Consider the following 18,894-nt stretch of genomic DNA (forward strand, 5'->3'; position numbering starts at 1 on the left):
AGCAAAGGCCATATTCTGATGTCACCAGATATGGTATTTCTGAATAGTCTTTTATGCTGTTTTTTACTTCGGGGTTCTGTAAGAGTTTTGGTTGGTTTTTTTTTATTTTGTGGGGTTTTTTTTTGTTTGTTTGGTTTGTTTGTTTGTTTGTTTGTTTATAAAGAGAACCTCAGGGATTTAGAGAGATTTTTGAGAAGGGCAACTATGAGTCCTAAAAACACCAGTGGAAAGAAATACTGATTCACTAAACAATTCAGTTTAAGACAGAAGACACAATTAACTGTCTGCATTTTCCTCCTAATACTCATAAGACATGAGCAAGTATATAATTTCCAGAGTTTTTAAATAGCTACTTATTTAGATCACCAGAAAATGGCCCCATCCCACATAGGATGCAAAAACTGAGTGATCCACTATTAAATGAAGCTGTTCCAGATAAACTGTGAGCCAACTGACCCTGGAAATTTAGTACCCAAGTTGCGTGACTCGAAAATCTGTTCAAAGCAAGGCATGGCTGCAGGCCTTGACTGTTGTACTTTAGTAGCCATAGTAACATGGTCTCTGGAGACCTAATGCTAGTGAATTTTCCTTTATTTCAAGGAAGAGTAATAAGACAAATGTGCATTGGAACTCGTTCTCTTTCTTTTTTTTTTTCCTCCTCCTTATTTTTACTATGCCATGACCTTGACCAAAATATCTTTGAAGTATTTTCTGGCTGATTTTCTGCTATGAGACGAGGAAAAAAAATCAGGATATATAAAGGATCTTGCCAAAGGAAGTCCTATCTTCCTCAAAATATTTGCCTTCATTCCCAAAGAGAATCTCTTGACTAATAAAGTTTCAAAAACTTCTTAATGGAAGGAACTGATAACTTTCATCTCACAGCTACTGCAGGCACCAGAATAATATCATACTTTCTTTGAACTGACAGATTAATTGTTTTTTTGTTTCAGTAGCAGGTGCAGCTTTTCGTGAGTACATAATTGGATGTACATGTTTTTTCAAAAGAACACAGGCCCCTATCTGATGCCAAGCTCTCCTTTTTTTTTCATTTGGGAAAAACGGCCCACATGATTTCATTTTTTAACTACAATGTAGAAAACTCATGTAAGTGTTTTTAAAAAGCCAAATACAAACAAACAAATGTTCACAATACATACTTAAGTCTGTCTCACATGTTTCAGCTATTATCCTGGATTAGAAATTCCATCTGTCATTGAATCCATATGGTTTACCAAATGGCAGTATAAAACCATGTATTTTTTGCAGATTTGAAGTTAGTTGTTTTTTGTCATAGAAGTTTTAAGGTCCATACTAATAGTTTTGTGTGTTTGTTTCTATGTGTGCATGGGTAAGAATATGCAATATTGGAAAAAAAAAATTAGTATGCAAGTGGACTGTACTGATTGAAACACACTTGTTGTACACAAAACAAATACTACCAACATTGAGTTGTAGAGTTTGGTTATTTCACCCCCTAAATACCAGAGCCCCATTTAGGCTGTTGATTACTTCTGCTGAGAGGATTAAAGTGAAATGAGAAGAGCTGCCTTTATTTCTCTGTGCTGTCCCCTCAGTATTTAGGGCAAACATGTGTTTTCATTAGGGAGTGAGAACTGCACAGGTATGAGGCTGGTCCATATCCTCTTTCCTGTTTCATATCCCCGGGTTATCCATTTCCCAGGCACATGGCTGCTGTGGTTCTGACACAGCACACCTCCTCTTCACTGGGAATGAGAAAAAGCTATTGCTGAGAATTTTATTTCAATAACTGAGAATGTTTAAAAATCATAAGTGGAGCCATACACTTTGTTGTGATGTTTAATGTGAGATGTGGTAACTTAGAACAAAAAAGCTGGGAATAGTTTTCACTCATTCTCGTGGACTGAAGCTGTCTCTCCTACTCAGTCTAACAAGTCACTAGGCTTCTGGCCAGAAAAATGGAAAAACCTCTATGCAGTGTTACTGTAAAGGATTTCAGTACGGAGTTGTATTTGGTACCTGAGAGATTTATCTGAGAGGTTGGAAAAGGTATTTCCCTACTTATTTGCAATCACCATTACCCATTCAGGGTGGCTATGTGCTAGCAAACATCCTCCTCCTTAACCCCACCTGTGGTAAGTAGATAAGGAAAGTATAAATCCCAGCCCAGCTCTGACTCTTTTGAGTCTTCTGTATTACAGATACCCGTTTTCCCACTGAACTACAGTTTAGGGTAATATTGAGAGAGCAGAAGAATTTTCAGGCATGCATGAGACTCACTGGTGTAAAATTTTACTTGATATCCAGCTTGTCTTTTTTTAATGTGTCTGAAGCAGCAGGTTTCCCAGCTAAAATTAATTTAGAGACATGGAATTTGCGTTAATCCTCAACTTAGTCATGTGGCTCTGTAAAAGTTGTTTTTGCACCAAAATGGATTTTGCTTTCCCTGCTTGCAGGGCAAAGCATCTGATGTCTGCAGTTGGGGTAGTGAAAATCAAGGGGTGCTTATTTAAGAGATATAACCTCAGCAGAGGACACCAGCATTTTGAGAACAAACCAAAAATAAAGCAGGGGAAGTTCGGAAATCTCTACATACATGCTTCAAATCCACACTTGTTTCTGGCTTAACCTAAATACATGGCTCCTTGAACTTTTCCTCCACTTCTTCCCTCTTCCTCCCTCCCTTTCTTAATGCCTCCTCCAACCTCATAGATGTAGTTGCCAATACACTGATCTGAATCCCTGGAAATACACATAGTCCCATTTCCCTTTCCAGTTTTTAGAAACTGCTGCACCTAGTTCAGCCTGACTCCAGATCTGTGGAAAAAGATGTGTAAAGAAAAACCTTCCTGCTTTCCACTGTGGGAGATCAAGTCTCACATTTTAAGGGTAGAGACTGATCTCTTATGTATGTGTCTAGGCCTAAAGAGTATGTACCAATATGTTGAAGACTAATTTTTTGAATAGATGAATTTATCTCTTGATAAGCAATCCTTGACAAAGGCAGATATTCCTACAAGGGCTGAAAACCTCCAGCTTGCCTGCAGGACAATGGAGGGTGTGTTTTAAGGATGTTCAGCATGACAATGTGGAGGATTCTTCGATAGTATTCAGATCTTGTGGTCTTTGAAGCTTAAACAATGAAGGTAGGGTTTGGTGTATTAGTTTGCATAGCTTAAGAACTTTTATTTAATTAAGAACATTTCTTTCATTCTTTAATGTTCTTAGCTTCTACCTGGTCCAGTTTCATAGGCAGGACTTGAAGTCTTTCAGAATATGCCTGGTAAGAGGCACAGACAAAAGGGAGCTCCCTTAAGTGTCCCACAGCTATCTTTATGGAAAATTTTAGTCTATCCAAATTAAAAGGCCTGCCAGATGTTCAAAATGTAATAAAATTCCTAACATCACATCACTGATGGTTTCATTGTTATGAAGATGAGTCCAAAGAGACAAGATGCCAAAAATGCTTTCTTGTCTCCATTTGACATTGGAAATGTATATGACAGATACCATCCATGGAGGTTCCTCTTAGTGCAGTGAGAGGTGAAGATGCGGAAATCTTTACATACCATCTTCTGGTTGGTGAGGAGCTGGGACAAATTTGGGCATTATTTAGAGCAGGAAATAGCACCAGTTGAGCAAGTCCTCGTTCTTGAAGAGTTGACAAGGACAATTACTATTCAACACAAGCACAACTAGGCAGAGATCACTCTTATTCTGCAAAAGATCTGCACCTATGGAGCTGACCTGGAGCGAAACAAGATTTGCCATTGATTTTTCTTAGCGTTGACTTATGGTTAGTGTTGACCTGATTGAATCACTTGCTGCTACAGCCATTGAAGGCTCTCCACTACTTTTCTCAAGTCATTGTTTTGAAGGTTCTTCAAGGCACAGAGCGTCTGGTCAAGTGTGATCCCACAGGGCCACGTTTCTAAAGGTGCTCCACATTTATGATGGGAGCCAAACCTTCTGAGGAGGTCAGTCTATTGTGCACTGAACTCTTGAAATTCTGCCCACCATTGTCACAGTGGGAACAGCTTTCAAGCAGTCTTGGAAATCTGGTCCTTATTTAGGAACCAAAAAGAGAACTAAGCTCAAAAAATATGTCAGTGTATCTGGTTACCGAGCAATTTAAAATCTGTCCTCACTGTGTTTCAGGATTAATTTAGGATTAATAGGCACATCGAGAGTAAGGTGAAGCAAGGATAATAATAATATAGCAGTATTTCAGCAACAGCTATTTGAACTGCAATCTCAAAGACCTCAAAACCACCACATGAAAGGATCTAGACTGCCTTGGAGTGTAAGCCTGCTGGAGTAAAGATATGTTACCAAACCTTTATCAAGGGAAGAGAGGCAGAATTAGTCAGTCTTCATGCAGCATGAGGATGGACTTTTTATATTCATTGCATTTATGCAGTTATGCTATGTTTGTATTTTTATAGCAGCTTAAGAAAAAAGCCATACAATAAAACACAAATCCAGTTTTAGAGTCATGGTTAAAATAGCACATGCATTTAATTTTCCCTTTGGATATTATTATATTATATGTATTAATGCATATATAGTCAAAGCAATTATTATGGAATGTGCAGTTTTAAATTAAAAGGAAAAACAAAGTAGTTGACACTTGCTATTAAACTTTTAATTCTATGGATTAATGAGCAAATATAATTATGCATACAATTAAGCAGAAAATAAACTAGTAATGTAATATGGTCGATATACTGTAATTAAATATTTTAACTTTTTTCAAAAATAAAGAAAGCATGTTCCAGGTTGTTACTCATTTTTCATGGTAGGAAAGAATTTAGTGTCCAACTTTTGCAGAGTGAGTTTTTTCATTCCTAGGATATTCTTAAAATTATTACATTGATACTAATTTTATTCTTTATCTTCTGATTATCTTTTAAAGTATTTTATTTTCCTTTTTCAGTCACTGAATGGTTTTGCCTTGGTGGTGAGTGCAGATGGAATGATATTCTATGCATCATCAACAATTGTGGACTATCTAGGGTTTCATCAGGTAAATATATTAAGAATTACTTAGAATATCCAGTCACTGACCTTGTATTACTTTCTTGTCAATACATATATTGCCAATATTATAACTTCTGCTATTATTTTTAAATGCATCACTATATGTTGCATACCTTTGACTGCTGATTAGACATACACTTAGTGAAATAAGGTTATTTTACTATGCCATCTCATTTTTGCCAATCTGACAGGTGAAGATTTATTTCTTGCAATTTCCTTTTACAAAGCTTTCATTAGCAGAAACATGATCTGTTATAAAACTAAGATTTAGCTAGGAGTTTCTTTTCAATTTCAGTATAAGATGCTGCTTTTCTAGGCTGGTTGTCTGTGTGTAATAAGTATATTCTAAAATAGCAGAATATTCTAAAATATTCACAAAATAGCAGAACCACACAGTTGAAAAGGACCTCTGGAGGTCATCTAGTTCAATCTCTTGCTCGAAGCACATCGACCTAGAGCAGGTTGATGCAGGACTGATCTATGACCCATCTGGAAGATGTGTTCCAGTGTTTAGCCACCACGACTGTATTTTTTTTTTTTTTTTTGCTTATTATTAATTCCCAGCTTCCCATGTTGCCACTTGCATCTGTTGCTTCTTGCCCTCTCACTTTGTTTTTCTGAGAAGAGTCAGGCTTGTCTTCTCTTCCCCTGCTCATTTGGTTGATACAGACAGCAGTATGTTCTTTCTGTGGTTTTCCCTTCCAAAGGCTGAGCAAACCCTGTTCTTCTCTCCTGGATGTGCTCCAGCTCTCTTAAGTGTCTTGGTAGCACTCTCCTGGGCTCATTTTGACAATCTAATCTCTTTCTTTTCATGAGGTACCCAAAATTAAGAGAGAAATTTGCCTTTGTGGAACTTCCTGAAGTTCCTATCAGCCTATTTTTACAGCCCACCAAAGAGCTGCCTTGCCCTCCCCAGCTCATATCCTATGCAAACCTGCTGAGCATGCATTCTATCCCAGGATTCCTTAGTCAAGAAATTAAAGAGGGTTTGTCCCAGCATAAATCCCTGGGGGAATGCCATTAGTCATCACTTGCCAGTTGGATGTTTATTACTCATATTTGCATATGTACAAAAGAGTTAAGAACAGAAAGAATCATCTTAGGATGTGAATGGAAAAAGCAGATGTTGAGAAGTAGGGGTATTTGAAACAACTTTCCTCGTTAAAGCTGTTCTGAAGGTGTCCTACACCTGCCATTATTTTAAGCAAAGTGTCAATCTAAAGATAAGTGGCTGCCCCCCTACAGTTCCTAATTCCTTGTTGTAATTGTTTCAGACTGATGTAATGCACCAAAACATATATGATTACATTCACGTGGATGACCGCCAGGATTTTTGTAGACAACTGCACTGGGCCATGAATCCTCCCCAGATGTTGTCAGGACAGCAACTACAGTCAGAAACAGGTGGGATTGTGTATGTTGATTGGAAAAATAGGCACCACTGTACAGAGGGAGAATTGCACTCCACCTATGCCTGTATCAGTACCATGTCCAGTCACATTCTTCACTGGAAAGATGCATAGTGGCCATTTATTTATGTTACTGTCTCAGAGATAACATTTCGTCCTGATCCTGGGCATTTATAAGGCAGAGTGTGCCACTGGTGCTACAGAGTTGTTTCCTCTGGTTTTCTCTAATGTGCCTACACATATTCCTGCATGCTCAGAATGAGCAGCATCAGTTCTTCCATACTGCCAAAATTTTGTTTGCAACAGATCAGGACATCAATAATCCTCTCATTGATGCAAAAGGTTTCTGTACAAAAGCACCATGGGAGCATCACTTTCTGCCATTTGTTTTTCCATGCAAAATTATGTAGACAGGAGCCTTCTGAAGAACAAATAGGTTTAGCAATGCACTTTTTCCTATGAGGCTATACTTCCCTAGGATGGGAATTGGATGCCTGCCCTCAAAGTTTCTCCTACATGAGATACTAAGCTGAAATCACAACTACAGAACTTACAATCAGGTTGAGATTGTTAACCTTAAAAAGAATTATTGATCTCAGCAAAATGTATGCAGTTCACCAGAAGGTGAGGTAGTAATTGGGAAGTATAGTCACCAAATGAGCGGGGAGAAACTTGCAAGAAATCCTTCAGCAACCTCTACAAAGTCCTCAGGAACACAGTCATGAAACTTTGGTGGAATTTCTTGCATTTCCTGTAAAACAGTTTCTGTGTTTTACAAGAGTCTTATAAATATCTTATGAATATAGAAGCTTTTCAACATTTTGTAGGAAGTATGCAGGAAAAAAGCAAAACAACATACACTACTGTTTCAAACTATAAAATTTACAAATATTTGGAATTTTCATCCTTATATATATTGTGGAGAACTTCAGGTCTCGAGTTCATAGTTTTGTATAAATACTTGTGTCTTTTGGGAAATATTTCAAAAAACTGCACTTGTACAAAACAATCAAGGAGGTGCAACACCTGAACATTAGCTAATAATCTACTATCCATTTTTTTGTTCTGTTTTTTTTTCTAGGATTAGCATTTTTCCTTATTTTGTTCTCAGGTCTAATGCATTTTCTGTGATCTCTGATCTCAAAACAAGCAACATCTGTTACCCTGTTTTGCATCATTAAAAATCACAAAAATGCAGGAAATAAAGTCCAAATTTCTGAAGAAACTCACCCGAATCCCATTGCAGAGCTTTTATTTTTCTTTTGTAAGAGCATGTGCAGATGTATCTATACATGACACCATTGAATATTTGCCCATCCGTAAAGCAATTTTTAGCAATTTCCGTAACAGCTTCCTCAATTGACTACAGAACATTTTCATTTTTTCCTAGTGTGATCTGATATATGTTGCCTCCACTGTTGTTCCTAGGAGAAGAGTATATTCTCAGTAAATTGTTCAAAGCACAAGAGAACGACAGCATGACAACAGATTATTCTTCCTTCTTAACTCGCTGCTTCATCTGTCGAGTTCGCTGCTTGTTGGACAGTACTTCTGGATTCCTTGTAAGTACAGCTTCACTTAGATCACTGTAGGCATGACATAATAGACTTTAATTACTTCATATGAAAAATTCTTCAACATAAATATTGTGGAAATGCATTGACAGGATACACTTTTCTTTTGTTGTGCACTAACAAGAAACACCTAACATAATTCTTAATATGTGTAAAGAATGATGGGAGAAAAGAAGATTGCAATATTTGAAAGACTTTAAAAATTTTTATGTTTTAAGCTCTCTTCGACAATATCTGTTCTCAATTTGTACTGGGCATAGCACAAGGGTCGCAATTCTGAATTTCGACAATTAACATTTAAGCCCAAAGTATTTGCTTTAAGAAGAAGGAAAATTAATCTGGTTTTTTTTCCCTTTTGTAAAGAATCCTTTAATAATAAAACCCAGAATTAGAAAGTCTCTTGCATGCTCCATACTAGGAGCGGTTCATTTCTAGAAGTCACTTCTTCTCCATTTCCTTAGTAAAGACCAATGCTGTTTCTACTTAGGGGAAACTCCAGTACGTGCAAAGAAATGAAACAATGAGCATGAGACTGGGAAATGCAAGTTCTGCCTCAGATGCTCATTTGCTGGAAGGCTATGTGTTGTAGATGGCTATGGGTCTCCGCAGCTGTCATTTCTGCATCCCTGCTTTAATCTCGTAGCTCTGGAAAATGCCTAACTCAAATGGGCTGATTTTTCACAGGGCATTTTTTTTGGTAGTTAATTTTTTCACTGAGAGGCAGCAGCTTGCTATTAACTTGAAGCCTGCTCTCTGACTACACAAACATTTGAGGCAGGGACAGACAGTTCCTTCCAAGCTGTGCACTCTGTATGTGGCTATCTCAGGCCTGTTTCTTCCCTTGGTACCTGTCTGCACAGCCCTTGGGTTGTATACTTGCCAGTCTGTGAAAGTGCAAAATAAGAGGAAAGAAACTAAGAAACCATCTTGCTGGAGAGAACAGAGCATACAAAAAGAATGGTTCTAGCTTCAGTGGAGTACAGAGGAAACAAATGTTTGCACTGCTGTACGTGGCCTGTTTTGGTGAACAGAATGCAACACAGAACTTCTACTTCTGAGTGCACAAGAGAGAAAAAAATCTCAACCAGCCCCAAAAGTCTCACCTTACTGTTGATAGTACCTCCACCCACCCTGTCTCTGAAACAGCATGGTTTAAATTATATGAAGAAAATCAAATTCGTAGTTTCAATCGCTGATTCAAAACTGGGTTTGGTGTTAAATGACACAGTCTATAGGTTGTATTAGCATATCAAATGTTTATACACTAAATGCTTAAGTTGTTGGATTTTTTTTTGTGTGTGTGTGTGTGTGTTTGTTTTGTTTTGTTTTGTGTTTTTTTTATACCAGACAATGCAGTTCCAAGGCAAACTAAAGTTCCTCTTTGGACAAAGGAAGAAGTCCTCATCAGGAACAGTATTGCCACCTCAGCTGTCTTTATTCTGCATAGTGGTACCACTTCTGCTCCCTTCTGTGACAGAGATGAAGATGAAAAGCTTGCTTGTGAGAGCAAAACACAAAGCTGATGATGCAGCAGCAGCGAACACAAAGTATTTACAAATTAATCTTTTGGCATTTAGTGAAGATTATGGGCTATTAAGCATGTAAAAAACACAAATTATGCTAAATATCTCTCCATTTTAAAACTCTTTCTTAGAGAAGTGAATAATTTATTTGGATTTATTATTGAATACAAAATAAATATAATACAATTACTATAATAAAACAATAGAATGCAAGTTGATACAATATACTGTACTTTATTTATAATACATGTTAAGTAATATATTTCAATATACAAAATTTTATATTAGAAATGGAACATTAGGATATCTTTCTAACCTTCAAAAGTTACCAATGCAGTAAGCCAGCTGCAAAAGTGGAAAAGAAAAAGTATTTTTAATGTAAGTTTTCTAATTTCAGTATCTTCTGCTAACACAATTATTTCAACTTGGGCATTTTGGTAACAAGCAAAGGAATAGGAAAACTTCAGAAAGCTTAATGTGTGTATGGGGGGGTGTTCACAAAGAATCTAATGTGTTGTACTTGGTGTATGCATTTATCTTTCAACAGAAGTTTTATGAACATGTACGTTTACAAGTGCACTAAATGGCTTGGAGGTAATCATTTGGTAGCAATCACAAAAGATCAGGACAGATTGTGTTCAGGCTCATCTCCTTCCTAACACTTATTTTGTTACTCTTCTATGGCAGAATTTGTTGATGTTTGGGGCTAGGATTGTATTTTCCCTTATTTGATTAATATAACCTTACAGTAATGAGTTCTATTGCTGTGAAGCAAAATGCTCATCTGTATCACTGACAGTACCATAATTTGGCTTTTAATTAGATTATGCTTGTGTATGTGTGGATTCACTATCCAGATGTATAATGTGGTTCTAGTACATACATCCTTTTGAGAAGAACTAAATTGCTGGAAGTCTGATATAATGGACTACGCAGGCTTTTGGAATACAGTTGGAAAGTCATTTCTACTTCCTAGTTTTTCCAGTGGCCCAGGTGAAATTAACTGATGATCAGAACTGAATTCCTCATAGAGAAGTGCTTTACTACCTGACTGGACAGTGGCCAAGGATTTGACAAGAATGAAGCAACCATTTATCTTCAATGTTTGCTTTGGTTCAAGTCTGAAGCATGGTAGCCAATGATGGTGGGCAGATTTACATAGTCTTTTTTTGTTTTGTTTTCCGATGGTCTTAATGCAAGGAAGCATTTGTAATTCAGTATTACAGACATTGCACCCTTTTAAAGCCCCGATTCAAGCATTTTTAGCTAAAGATCGGAAGAAATACATTCAAATCATATGGTTTTTATTGCAAATTGAAGTCATGCCAACACTTAAATGCATTGCTGGTCACTGTGATGTACGTACCTCGAACGTAACTTGAATAGGAAGAGCAAAATATACACAGCATTTCTCTCAATTCCAGATGAAATTTATTTTTCCAGATATAGTAGTCATGAACAGAATATTCCTAAACATAACTATTCCTCTTAATTGAATACAGAACTCCAGTCACACACTAGCTGGAGCAACCAAATGATGCAGGAAAAAGACAATTATTTAGTGCTAGTTACTACATAGTTAAATCAAATGCCTTTGCTAACAGTCATCAGCTTGAAGATCATATCTTTTGGAGTCTGTGATTCTACTGTGTTGTCATTGACTGACAAGGAATTTTCCACATTTTCTCCTGTCTACAGCTCCAGTTCAAAAGGCAGTTCAGGACTTTGTGAAGCAACAGAATTATATGGAAGAAACAATCACCATGAAGGTGCTGCCTTCACTAATGCATTACAGATTGCTGAAAACCAAATCAAAGGTATTGCTAAGTACTTCTAGATTAAATATAGTTTATGGAAAAAGAAACTTGTCTTTTATTTTCTCCTGATAAGTTTTTCAGGTTTTGGTCCCAATGCTCTCTTCCTCTCCCTAACACCTCTTCCTTTAAAAAAAAAAAAAAAAAAAAAAAATTGCCCACCTCAAAAGATGATGCAGAATAAGTCTGTGATTTCAGAGTGGGTAGGAAATTTACAGAGAAATAAACAATCAGAGTAAATAGTAAATTGTAAGTAAACGGTAATAAAAGAATACACAACGTATGCTTGCCTAAAAGTGGCAGCACTGAATTTAATGTTTATGTGAAAATCCTGACAATTAATAACAATATCTATTCCTCTTTGATGAAAACTGGAAGATGTGTTACAAATGTTAGTTTTCCCCAAAGATTAGAAAACAGAAGAAAATTAGAATGCATTGTCTTTAAAACTCATGATGTGCCCACAGCTTTGACTCATGCTTTTCCAGTGTTTGGCTGTGGAAAAATTATGAGAGTCTAGGCTCTATTTCAGATTTTGCAATAGATAAAATTGTGATGGTAAGCCTACCCTACTGGGCAACTTCTTGAGGGGACTGGTACTCATCCTACTGTCATATCTGCTGGAAATCTTTAATGTCTTTAAAATCATTTCTCTCTTATAGGTCCATTTTTCATGAACATTTTTTTGTGGGTACTACTACTACTGAGATGAAAATACTAGAAGGAATGACTATTACTGTAAAATCCTTGGTTACAGTTTAAGTGCCTTACTAGGCTTTTCAAATTTTAGTTTTAAGATGTAATATGCTTCATTTTGTGACATATTTTAGATCGTACTTTACTATGCTAAAGCTTCTAGGGCAACAAAGAAATCTTCGAACATTTGCAGTTTAGCTAACAAAAATACTTAATACCGCTTCTATTAAAATCTATTTTCTTTTAAATTATATAGCAAAGAATAATGGAGAAAATGGCATTTCTCTAGTCAAAGTACAAACAAATGAAGATCACTGGGTCTGGGTTCAAGCTAACACTCAACTTCTGTATCGAAGTGGTTGTTCAGAATATGTCCTTGCCCAACAGCAAATGTTAAAGTAAGTATATTTTCCAGTGCCAAAAAGAAAAAAAAATTAGGAAAATGAATGCATTCTTTTTGTATGAAATCTTACAAAGGGCTGTAGTAACCTAAGAGAAGAGCTGAGCGAGAAAATTTAGCTTACTTATTATATGGAAATCTATTTCTGTCTTGGGACATATGAAATGGCAGTTACAATCCTAAATAATATTTATTTTCTGTCTTCAGCCTTTTCTTCTTCTGAAGTTGAGTATACATATACATTAACACAGAAATAAATTACTTGATTATTAATATTTGTCTTTCTTGCACAAAAAAAAATATTTTGGGTTTTGTTTTACATTGCAGCTGAAAATCTAGTGTCCTAGTTTTTCTGCTTATCAGCATTTGACTATATTAAGCTTTTTTTTTCCCTTCATGTAAGACAGTTGAGCCCATGTTTTCAGGTGTGCATGTGCAACACAATCTAAAGAAGGGTACTCATATTCATTGTATGCTTGTAGACAGATACATCTAGTTGCCTGTAGGCTCAGTCATGGAGTAACTAATTTCACAGTAAACTAATCTCTCAGATTTGCATTCAGAGAGGAGTTTTTGGATGAGTTTTATCCTTTCCTCTCAAGTGGGCTTTTCATCCTTCCCCTGTGGGACTGTCTGTTCCAGTTCCTGTGAGCCTTGTTGAAGTATCTCTTCAAGCTGGCCTGAGGGAAGAGATAAGAGAGTGGACTCAGTGAGCAGGGGCCAGGAGTTTTACGTAGCCACCAGCTGGCCCAGTGCTAAAAATGTGGCTGTTATCCCAGATTTTTTCTTCCAGAACGCCTTGCAGGTGGAAGAAATAAATGAAAAAAGTCTTTGCACTTCTAGAGTAGATATTCCTTGCAGGCAGTGTGTCTCCCAAGATCCACATGAATAGCAGGGGAGCTCTCACCCGAGGATGCTGGAACTTTTTACCTTTACAGGGATGGCACAAACATCATCTTGCTGTGTCAGGGAATGAGTTTCTATTAAGAAGCAGATTAAAAGGGGCTGTTTCTTTTATTAGTTTCTTTACTTCCAAATTGGTTTTGTGTAATTATGCATGTTTATTTAGTTACATTTTTGCTTTCAGAGTGATTAAAATCCTTCCTTTGTGCTTGATAGTTCCCACAGACTGAAGTATTACAAGAGTTGGCCTTGGTGTTTATATTCAGTTATGTCTTAGTATGCGATAGATTTTGTATATGCTACAACTTTTTTTTTGCTGCTGTTAAAATGTATGCTGTCTTCCAGGAAACATAGATTCTTTTGGAGAATTTTCACTGGATACTATTTCACTGTAAAATTCTTCATTTTAGGGCTTAACTTTTTTTGACTATTGCATTTTGTTCAGTCTTATGCTTCCCAAATTGACCATTTTCTGAGAAGCATGTTCTGCAGCAAACTTTTATGAGACCATTTGCATCTCAATACTGTCAATAATAAAAATAAGAATATTTAGCAGAGGACTGAAGATATTTAATGCTTCAAAAAAGAGAGAAAGAGAGAAAATCTTCTTTCATGGTGTACATTATTACAGAGGGACGTTCTCTCTTTGTAACAGCACGGACTCCCTCTACTGGAAAATCCTATTCTTGCACATTGATTCAATACCCAAGGAAAAAAGTTCTCTTGTAAACGAAGAAAAAGCCTTCTAAACCCCTCCGTAGTTCGTCAGGTTTTTCATATGCAGTTTCCTATTGAGATGGCTGCTTCTTGCTTGGAGATGCATGAGGTGGTTTCATGGCACTTGACCCTGCTGGGAATCAGCACATTAGTGAATTCAAGACCTAAATCTCAGGATTTGGACCCCAGTTCTGAAAACAGCTGCTTTGGGCATGGAAGTGCTCAGGCAACACTCTCTGCCAGTGTTCTTCTTTAATATTGAGTACTTCAGCTGGAGGTCATGGAAAATTAATTCACTGGCCATCTTAGAAAACATAAATTAAGTTAGACATATAAAACAAACATACACCCAATATGAACATCTGTGACTATTCAGTTGTTTAATTTGGGCATTTTATTTCCTCTCAGCTGTGTTCTCGAAATTTAAGACCCCCATGGCTGTCCCTCGAATCACTCTGATCAGAAAGCTCTTATGTGTCCAAATAATTCCTTGTAAATAAAATAGATCTCATTTAAGATACTACTTGTATTTTATCTCTAGAATTTTCTACACAAAAATGTTACTTAGATATATTTTACGGGAAGAACAGAAGTGTAGGGGAATTACTGTATTGTAATACAATATTTAGGTTCTTTATTGAACTGTGTGCCTGAAATGGAAGAACAATGCATGAATTCAAATGAAGCAATGCCTCAGAAAGTTAAAGCTGTGCACACACATTGACACCCAGATGCAGGGACACTCTTTTGTTCTCTCAAGCAAATGAAAAGATTTTGTGCACTAGGGTTTGAGAGTCCCGTATTGAGGACAATGCATAGCTTGTAACGCATGTTGAGCCACTCTGTATCCCAGAAAACAACCATTTAGAAACCTCTGATTGACTGACTTCTTTTTTCTACTGTTATTGAAAGGGAAGAAGATGAACAATTGAAGATACTAAATGGTTTTGCCAGTTTGAAAGGAAACCTGGAGGGGCTTTCCTATAACAGTGCCATTGAAACTCTGGGCCAGTGGAAGCATCTTAACTGGGCAGCAGTGAAGAATGAACAAGATAATGTAAAAGTGAAGTTTGAGCCTCATACTAATGGTGAGTGTTTTATGCAAGAGGAACCTCTCAGTTCTAATGCATCAGTTTTAGGCATACAAAACAACTGCACCACAAACAGTAGCTGGACTTCAAGAAACTCCAGTTCTTGTTCTATGAGCCAGAGAATGAACACGTGTCCAAACAGGAGAACTGGATCATTTTACAACAGAGACCAAAATTTTTTGAATTTGGCATCAACTTGTCCTTCCCACTGGGGGAGCGCAGAAAACGGCCAGTCTTACTCGGGGCTCCAACAGCGCTGTGCAGAGAACTATGCGACAGACCATGTGAAGCTGCAGAGACCATTAATATCTTCAGAGACTCTCTATGACACAGCCATTCCCTTGGAGATGCCTATCAAAATGGAATACGACTCTGATTCTGAAAACATTGCTGATAACTACCTGCTTTCGCAGAGCCGAGCCTGGCTGGACGAGAGCGGCTCGGTGAGAAAGCAGGTGTCCAGCTATCCCAACAGAATGCACCTCAAAACGGAGCCAGACCTCTGCGAGCCAGCCTTGCCATGCCAGAAGCCAAGGCACTGCCTTTACACACCCCATAATTGGCAATGCATCATAGCAAATCATCCCAACAACCTGAACTTGAACAGAGCTTGCAAGGGTTCACGGAACAAGGAGGTGTCCCCCTTTTGCCCTCAGAACTCCTCTGTGTGTTTGGAAAGCATGCCCGACCTGCCACACACAGCTTGCTACAGCCACTTCTACAGCCCCAGCCCAGGGGAGGAGAAAGAGCAGATTAATGAGGTGTTCAAAATGCCATGTGAATTTAAAAACCCCTGCTTGGTTCAAGCAATCAAGCGTGAGCCCCTGGATTCTCCACCATTGTCCAACAGCAGACAGAACAGAGTACACACAAGCTTCCCTGAAAATACATTAGCAGGCCCTGTGCCTCATAAAACCGCTGAATGTACATTTTTGCAATAGATTTTATAGCATTTGAAATATTTATAATGTTAAAAGCAAGAAGTTGTAGATTCTTTTCCAATTGAGTTAAATGACTTACTAAAATCAAAAGCCAGTGGAAAGATTTTGAGAATGTGTGTGTGTGTGCACCCGTGTGTAAAAAGAAACAGACACAGGTACACACAGCCTACCCCCTGCTACTGCCCTCCTTTTAGTGATCTTTGGAAAGAAGAAAGAAAGATAAAACCTCAGGCACAGAAAAATAATCATTACTTGCTGCACAATTATACTGATCATTTTTCCTTATCACCTTTCCTCCCTTGTCTACAGTTCATTAGCAAAGTCTAACAATTTCTGTTTCCTCTGTTCTGTTTGTTTTTCTCAAGCTGATGTGATGCCTCTGTGCAAATCAAAAATGATTATGGTCTTCAGTGTGATCAGTTTACCATAAGAGTTTTTGCTTTATAATTATTTTTCACTCTTATAAGAAGGATCAGCTATTCCTTCATCCCAGCATTAACGGCAATAGGAAAGGGCTTCCCAACACAACTTCCTAATTTAAAAGGACCACATAAGTAAAAACAACGAGTTGCATAAATTAATTAGAAATTGTTTCACTTCAAACTGAAGTTACTCCTAAGTTTCTTGATAATATGACTGTTTTAAAATCCATATTTTTCCATTTCATTGCCATCAGCCTTTCATGTTGCTGCTGAAAGACTGAACAATGGGATGTAATCTACTTCTATAAATGAGTTACAAAATGCTGTTAATTATATGTGATAACCAAGTATTTCTATTATTTTCCTTGCTGTTACTTGTAACATCAACAAAGGAAATGCACTTTTTTACTTGATAGTATTTTTTGACTGATAGCAGCTTGTTAGATATTGTCACCCTACATCAAAACCAAATCCCACACTAAGATTATTTTCAAAAACATCCTAGTTTCAGTCCCAAAAGAAACCCTTAATCTCACTGAGAGGTGGATGTACACTTTTCAAAGGCACTTCAGTGCACTTTAGTGCTTTTGAAAACAGAGTGTATACTTTTCTTTGAACCCAGAGAGTAATGTGTTTCCACAACAACAAAAAAATAAAGGTATATTTGGGTTTTGTTATTGTTGTAGTTTGACACCTGCACTAACTTTTTCTTTAAAATTGCACTATTTCAACTTTATATCAACTTCACCTATATAACAACCACATCATTTAAAAAAAAAGCTTAGATGTATGTATATGTGCTTTTAAAAGAAGCCCTGTAATGAATGTTTTCTTTTTCAAAATGTTATAAATAATTATAATGTCTTCCTTTATCTGTTTGTCACAAAGGGCATGGCTTTACATATCAGATAGGTGGCATAAAAATCTCCCAAATGCTTTAAATATGTGGGATAAGTGACGTTTTCAGGTAGTGCAATGGTTCTGCACCTGGGAGGCTGCTCTTCTCCAAGAAGACTGACTATTTCTTCTGACAGAATTTACTGCCTGTACAGTAGCGTTGAGAGATGTAAAGATATTAATCCTCTGCATGTTAGTGCTTATGAACTGTGGTATGAAATGCTGCACACTGGAGAGTAAAGAGGGGCAACAACATCTTACTGTATCTTGGGTTAAATCTGTCATAGTCCAGTTGACCATATCCAAGCCATGAGAATGTTTCCTTTTTTGTGTCTGAGGTACATCAGTTCTTTTGGCCATGTGCTGCCTCTTGTTTGAGACAGTCTTGTTATCCTTGCTGTAATACTCCTGCCAGTGGTTGCAATGCAATATCAGACCCTGTTCTGAAGTGAGATCGCAGTGGTGGAATTTACACTGCTCTCCAGTACACCACTGTCCACATCACATAAATTCAAGCCAAACTACAAAAATATTTGTGGGCAAACAAACTTGTTCCTAATGCAGAGTGAGACTGCCATAAATCAGTTGCTGCACATAAATCAGGTTACTGCACAACCTCTGCTTCACTGATTTACTATCTACATGATTACAAGCAGCAGTTCTTTAGACTCTCACAGAGTTGCTGTCATGGTCCTTTGCTTGGCATGCAGCAGTGCACTGGAGAACTGTGCTGGTGCCAGACACTACTGTGTGCCTCAGAGCTGCTTGTAGGGCTGTGCTATGAACCCTGCAATATTCTCCAGTCCAGCTCCTTGTGCAGCTGCCTCGCAGAAATGAGGTGATGGGGAGACAGGGTAGTGGGGGAATAGATGGCTGGGGGCAAGTGGAGAACACACCTGCATGACCTCTGACAAGCTGCTTGTTTAATTCCACACTTGGAATCACTGTCACACCTCTGAATGAGAGTACCTGGGGTTTCACATTGCCTTGCACTTTCTCACATAATTTGCATTTACGAAGTGTGACTCTAATACCCATTATCTTCATCTGGACATGCTGATGCCATTTTGCACAATGGGAGTGGTTACACCAGGTGCAACTCTGCAGAGGACTGTGCCACCAAAAGCCTTGTCTGTCCTTAGAAATACTACCAGCTGTGACTACAGTGGGAGAACTGTACCAGCCAGGTTCAGTTCAGCTTCTGAGTGCAGAAGCAATTTATATTAACAACAGAAATTCTCTAAAATTCTCCCTGTTACAAAATTCATTCTTTTTTTTTGTTGACATAACTCTATCTGCTCTCAGGCTTTCCCGGCACATATCAGTTAGAATCATTTTTCTCATGTTTCCAACAAACCCAGACATATTTTCATGTTTCCAACAAACCCAGACACATCTTGGTCAATATTATAGAGGTAGGTGAAGCTTCTGCATGTAAGGGAATCTAATCTGACACGTGACATGTAATGGGCTTCTAGGTGGATG

The 18,894-nt window shown here is 37.6% G+C and overlaps 1 protein-coding gene across 1 annotated transcript in view; it reads left to right on the forward strand.

The window, feature by feature from the left end:
* AHRR (aryl hydrocarbon receptor repressor) overlaps positions 1 to 17,983 on the forward strand; it is an 82,754-nt gene extending 64,771 nt beyond the window's left edge. The window contains exons 5-11 of the mRNA XM_068194518.1: positions 4,919 to 5,008; positions 6,297 to 6,426; positions 7,860 to 7,993; positions 9,353 to 9,552; positions 11,227 to 11,345; positions 12,295 to 12,436; positions 14,971 to 17,983. Coding sequence (XP_068050619.1) covers positions 4,919 to 5,008; positions 6,297 to 6,426; positions 7,860 to 7,993; positions 9,353 to 9,552; positions 11,227 to 11,345; positions 12,295 to 12,436; positions 14,971 to 16,090 — 1,935 coding nt within the window. The 3' untranslated portion in view covers positions 16,091 to 17,983. The remainder of the gene's footprint in view (positions 1 to 4,918; positions 5,009 to 6,296; positions 6,427 to 7,859; positions 7,994 to 9,352; positions 9,553 to 11,226; positions 11,346 to 12,294; positions 12,437 to 14,970) is intronic.
* Positions 17,984 to 18,894: the final 911 nt, after the last annotated feature.

The sequence above is a fragment of the Anomalospiza imberbis genome, chromosome 1 (genome assembly GCF_031753505.1).
Source record: "Anomalospiza imberbis isolate Cuckoo-Finch-1a 21T00152 chromosome 1, ASM3175350v1, whole genome shotgun sequence".
Classification (NCBI taxonomy): domain Eukaryota; kingdom Metazoa; phylum Chordata; class Aves; order Passeriformes; family Viduidae; genus Anomalospiza; species Anomalospiza imberbis.